This window comes from Bos taurus, chromosome 18, assembly GCF_002263795.3.
Source record: "Bos taurus isolate L1 Dominette 01449 registration number 42190680 breed Hereford chromosome 18, ARS-UCD2.0, whole genome shotgun sequence".
Classification (NCBI taxonomy): domain Eukaryota; kingdom Metazoa; phylum Chordata; class Mammalia; order Artiodactyla; family Bovidae; genus Bos; species Bos taurus.
The window spans coordinates 52,276,079-52,282,058 of record NC_037345.1 but is presented as its reverse complement, the minus strand read 5'-3'; the positions used below and the strand labels follow the sequence as shown (position 1 = coordinate 52,282,058).

At 41.0% G+C, this 5,980-nt stretch overlaps 1 protein-coding gene across 1 annotated transcript; it reads left to right on the top strand.

Moving 5' to 3' along the window:
- Positions 1 to 1,244: 1,244 nt before the first annotated feature.
- On the top strand, positions 1,245 to 5,148 carry ZNF285 (zinc finger protein 285). The gene is given in 4 exon segments (XM_059877575.1): positions 1,245 to 2,368; positions 2,371 to 2,472; positions 2,475 to 3,045; positions 3,047 to 5,148. Coding segments are annotated over 4 exon segments (1,683 nt in total). The 5' UTR covers positions 1,245 to 1,782; the 3' UTR covers positions 3,471 to 5,148.
- The last annotated feature ends 832 nt before the right edge of the window (positions 5,149 to 5,980 follow it).

The window sequence follows — 5,980 nt, the reverse complement described above, 5'->3', positions numbered from 1 at the left end:
CTAGAAGCAGTGTCCAGATGATGTTTGTGACATTTTGTGAAGCCTATTTTTGGGTGCCAAGGTGTTGTGACCATCTATTTCTTATGAATTTTTCGTACAATCTTGCTTCCTGGGTGCCAGGCCGTGAACAGTTCCACGCTGCCCATTCTCCTAGCCATGGCTGTTAGAGATTCTGCAATAACCTCAAAGGGGAGAAGTTGGGAATTGGACTATAGGGTCTTGAGGGATTTTGTCTCTTCACAAAGCCAGAAAACCTCAGGGAAATAAAAAGGATGTCCCATATTTCACAAAATTATCCCCATTTCAATCCCCACTGCAGCTGTAGGCCCGCTGTGTTCAGTTGTGCATGTGGTACACAAATATACATGATAGTTCTATCATGTTTAATAGCTGATGTAAAGGCAAGGACTTGGTTAGGAGAGAGGACGTGCTGCTTGTTTCTGCAACCTTCTACAGGATCCTGGAAGGTCTCTGTGATCCTTTATATCTCTCACCATGTCCAGAACTCCATTATTATATATATTACATAAATCATATAGGAACCTTCCCCTTATGTTTGGGGGTTTTTGTTTTTGTCTTTTTACATATTTTTGTTCTTCTAACTTCATATCATGTAATGAATAAATAGTCACATGGTGTGGTAGCTATGATGATTCTTTCTGATGTATACTCACCCCTTCAGTCAGAAACAGCAATAACCAAGAATATGTTGAAAATGAATTCACAGTGAACAACACATTTCAAGTATGGTGCATTCCATTTCAGTGTGGTTCAATATGTACAGTGTTTAAAAGGGCATCTCCCTTTAAAGCCTCACTGCTGCTGCTACTAAGTCACTTCAGTCGTGTCCGACTCTGTGCAACTCCATAGACGGCAGCCCACCAGGCTCCCCCATCCCTAGGACTCTCCAGGCAAGAACACTGGAGTGGGTTGCCATTTCCTTCTCCAATGCATGAAAGTGAAAAGTGAAAGTGGAGTCGCTCAGTTGTGTCTGACTCTTAGCGACCCCATGGACTGCAGCCTACTAGGCTCCTCCATCCATAGGATTTTCCAGGCAAGAGTACTGGAGTTGGGTGCCATTGCCTTCTCCTTAAAGCCTCACAGATATACATAATTCTTACAAAAGTACCCACACAGAGATTTATTAAGTTTTAAAGTTGTCTCACAGTAAATATGTGCTTAAAAACTATAAAAGCTTGTGTATTTTGGAAGAAAAATTATTCTAGATAAATTTATTTTTAAATATTGCTGAAAAAACTATAGGCTTTAGAGGTCATGGATATCAAATCCATTACTTAAAAACAAATTAGCAAAACGACTAAAGTCTTTTTATGGACTACTCTAATAGCAGAGAGGTGAATTTCTTCCTTTATAAATTGTTTCCAGTATTTCTTTTGATGCATCTGCAGTCAGTGGTTTTTGATTGGCAGCTCACAGATTAGGTTTCTAATTGTTTCATACACAACTAGGATCCAGTGGCAACTTCTCATCCCACCCAGCTTCATATCCTCAGAGCCTTTGGATAGATGATCTACTTGTTTGCTTAGCCAAATTCTCTTTCTCCTCATAGAAGACAGGATTAAAAACAACCTTATGAACCTTCAGGAAAAAGGCTTGAGTTACCTCTCACCAGAAGTGCTCTGCTGCTGCTGCTGCTGCTAAGTCACTTCAGTCGTGTCCGACTCTGTGCGACCCCATGGACTGCAGCCCACCAGGCTCCTCTGTCCATGGGACTCTCCAGGCAAGAACAATGGAGTGGGTTGCCATTTCCTCCTCCAATGCATGAAAGTGAAAATCAAAGTGAAGCCGCTCAGTCGTGTCCGACTCCCAGCGACCCCATGGACTGCAGCCCACCAGGCTCCTCCGTCCATAGGATTCTCCAGGCAAGAGGACTGGAGTGGGATGCCATTGCCTTCTCCAGAAGTGCTCTACTTTTGGCAAATTTGGAACCAAAGGATCAGTGAATTGACCATGAGTCATGATTATGTTATTATGAATCTTCAAGGGGATTGTCCCCAGTATTTAGGAGACATTTCCCTCTGTGAAGAGTGGCCAGGAGTGTCTGTTCAGATTTCTGAAAATGAAAACCATGTAATAAATGCCATTAATTTAGAAAATCAAGACATCACAGCTTAGAAAATCCTGACACAGGTCCTTACCCCAGAATCCTGGAAGAAAGCCAACCTAACGACTGAGCCCCATAATTCTCGGAGAAAGCAGATAGAAGAGAAACTGGATGGATGTGCTCGGTGTGATGACAGCTTCTTTCAGACCTTGAGTGATTATGATGATTCCCAAGAATGTAAAGGAGAGGAACTTTGTAGATACACCAACTGTGGGAAACACTTGGTTATAAAGTCAACAGTCAAACACAGTCACATGTCCATGCAGTGTGGCACACTTTCAGATGTAATAACCCTGGAATGGGCTTCACAGATGATGCTCATGTTCATCACAATGCTCACACGGAGGAATATCTTATAAACACCATAGGTATGGAAGGCACTTTAGCCAGAGCTCAGAACATACTGTTCATGATAAAACCCATTCAGGGGAGGAAACTTGTGAAGGTCAAGAGTGGGCTCAGGGCTGCAAATAGAACTCAAACCTTCCTAGAAATCCCAATGGCCCTCTAGGAGACAAGCCCTATAAATGCGTGGAATGTGGCAAAGGCTTCAGTTGCGATTCCTCTCTTCATAACCATTGCTGAGTCCACATGGGGGAGATACCCTACACCTGTGATGTGTGTGGGAAGGGGTTCGGATTTGGGTTGCTCCTGTGTTTCCATCAGAGGGTCCACAGTGGGAAAAGGCCGTATAAGTGCACCAAGTGTGGGAAGGACTTTGATCAGAGCTCCAACCTTCTTGTCCACACAGGGGAGAAACCCTACAAATGCAGCGAGTACAGCAAATGCGTCAGTTCCAGCTCCATTCTCCAAGTTCACCAGAAGCTGCACATGGGGAAGAAGCCTTACGAGTGTGACGAGGGTGGGAAGAGCTTCAGCCAAAGCACACACGTGCACACTCACTAGAGGGTGCACACGGGAGAAACCCTACAAATGTGATGTGTGCAGGAAGGCTTTCACATACAGCTCAGTTCTGCACACTCATTAGAGAGTTCACACAGGAGAAAAGCCTCACATGTGCCAAGTGTGTGATAAGGGCTTCTATTTTCACTTACATCAGAGAGATCACACCCAAGAGAAGCCATATAAATATGACGGTTGTGGGAAGGGCTTCAGTTGGAACTCAGATCTTCAGGTTCATCTCTGAGTCCACATAGGAGAGAGGCCCTATAAGTGTAAGGAGTGTGAGAAGGGCATCAGTTGTAACTCATATCTTCTTGCCCATTAGAGAGTTCATAGGGATGAGATGGATTATGCATGTCATGAGCACGACAAGGCTCAGGAAATATATAGCTTGGACCTTCTTACTCAGCCAAGACTCCACAAGAGGACAGAAACATTATAAATGTAGCCAGTCTGGGTTCAATGAGGAAAACAGAAGCCACTCTAGGTGTTTCAGATGATAGACATTCAGCCATTGGGAGGGCTGGAGGAGCAAAGGACAGGGATGCTGCCACCCATGATGTCAGCGTGCAGCACTAAAGCACATGTTTCTTAAGGGCATTCCAGGAAACTACTGTGGATCTCAACACCTTTCTTGAAATGCCCATCAGCTGTCATAGGCCAAGAAAGTGATTCTTGACAAATGGGCTGTTTGTGGCAATGACAGTATTTAGAGGTCAAATTTCCATTAATGGGTGTGCCCAGGAAGGAAATTCTAATTGGGATGGAGCCAGCAAGAACTTCAGTCCAGCCAAAACCTGTAGGTGTTTTTGCTTGTTTTTAGAATCTCCTCTAGAAATGTATTCTCTGCTAAGAACATTCAAAATAGTGCTCAGAGATGAAAGCTGTGTTATTATTATGGTAAGAATTAGGCCATACTCAGGTTTTCAAATCCATTAGATTCTTCATACAGTCGAGAAGCTCTATGGAAGTGATATTTTAAGGGTGTGGCAGAGACACTGATATGTATTCATATTCCTACTGGTTCTATTTTCCAAGCCAAAGTGTTCATTGTCAGAAGCAGACACCACTCTTTCTCAGCATGTTGTTTAATAATGGGTTTTTAGAAGGTGCTCATTTTGTCATGTTCCTATCAAAACCACGATTCAGTTTGGGATTATAGTTGGATTTTGGAGGAGGACATATTTTTACAGTATCTTTATCTTCAATAACAATGTATTTTTGTATGTTTATTTTGTTTGTTATTTTGATCATATTTTATCCCTAGTTTTCTTTCCTTTTTAAAAGAGTATTTATTTGGCTGCATCAGGTCTTAGCTGTGGCCCGTGGGATCTTTGTTCCCTGACCAGGGATTGAACCTGAAACCCCTGCATTGCAAAGTGAATTCTTAACCTCTGGACCACCAGGGAAGTCCCTTTAGTTGTTTTTTTTTTTTTTTACATTACATTTTCATACTAGTTATTGTTTGTATATGAAACAGCCATTCAAATGCAAATAAAACCACCCCTGAAGTATTACGTTCTTACCAATTCAGGTTGGCAATAGTGACAGATTAACTAAACTCAGTGTCAGTAAGGGAGTAGAAAAAAGTTAGCATCCTTACCATATGTTAGTGAAAAAAAAAAAACAAAAACAGGTGTAACTTCTGAAGAGGATTTTATATATATGTATCAAAGTGTATAAGGAGCATTATCTTTCAACCACTAATGCAACTGCTCAGAATTTGTCTTTAAGACATGATTGCACAGGTTGGAAAAGACAGTTTAAAGAAGGGAGCATATTCTAAGAATATTTGCAGTAATAAAAGTTGCAGACAACCTAAAGTTCTATGAATAAGAGATTGAGCAAATTATGTCATCCTCATATAATGGAATAATGTGTGGGTGTGTCTGACTCTTTGTAACCCCATGGACTATAGCCCACCTGGCTCCTCTGTCCATGGAATTTTCCAGGCAAGAATACTCAAGTGGGTTGCCATTCCCTTCTCTTAGGAGATGTTCCTGACCCAGGGATCGACCCTGCATCTCTTGAAGTCTCCTGCATTGGTAGGTGCATTCTTTACCCCACTGTACCACCTGGGAAGCCCACAGAAAGGAATAATACCAACCATTAAAATGATTTAGACCTATACGTTTTCACATATTGTTTGGAGAAAACATCAAGTTATAGAAGATCAAGTATGATCTATAATAGACAATAGGATGCAGAGCAGCACTGGGACCAGTGCTCCACCACTGCTCTACATTGCACTTCTCAGTGTTGTTGCAAGGTTTGCTTGGGGGATTTAACACAAGTGGGGATATGTCTAACATAGGAAATGTTTTCTCCAAATTATTTTCCTCATATGAAAAATCTTTGCTGTTATCTTATCCTGTTTAATATATGTGAAACTTCAAAACTGAGATGACCAAATATTCTCTTTCCTTTCTTAAAGATAGAATCTGTAATATAGAGGATCATGAGATGTGATTTGTGGTAATGGTTTCCTTGTTTTAAGTTAGGTGTTTTTAACATATTTGCTGTTATTTATTTTGGTTTTTCTCTCCAGAAACTTGCCCAGGCTTTGCATTGGCTTTGTTTGAACAGAATATGTTTCATGTTCAAATATTTCCGTTCCTTTCTGTGACATGTTTTTGCCAAAAGGAAAAACAAAAAACCTGTATCTAAGATAGCCTTTAAATAAAAATTCTACTTATAGGATGTTTAGAAGTTTTGAGGAGAAAGTACGAGAAGCCAATAGACAAATCCAGAATTCAGACACATAATTTGACATCTTTGTTTCTCCAACAGTTCAAGGACATTAGAGGTGGTGGTGGCTGTAAATGGTGTAGGATATAGTTTTAGAATAAATGAGCCTCAGGTGAGATAGCAATCAAATACAAAGAAGTCATCAATTTGGATACTGACTGGAGTAAACCAGCTGTAAAATAATTTTATTATTTTTAAGCAATA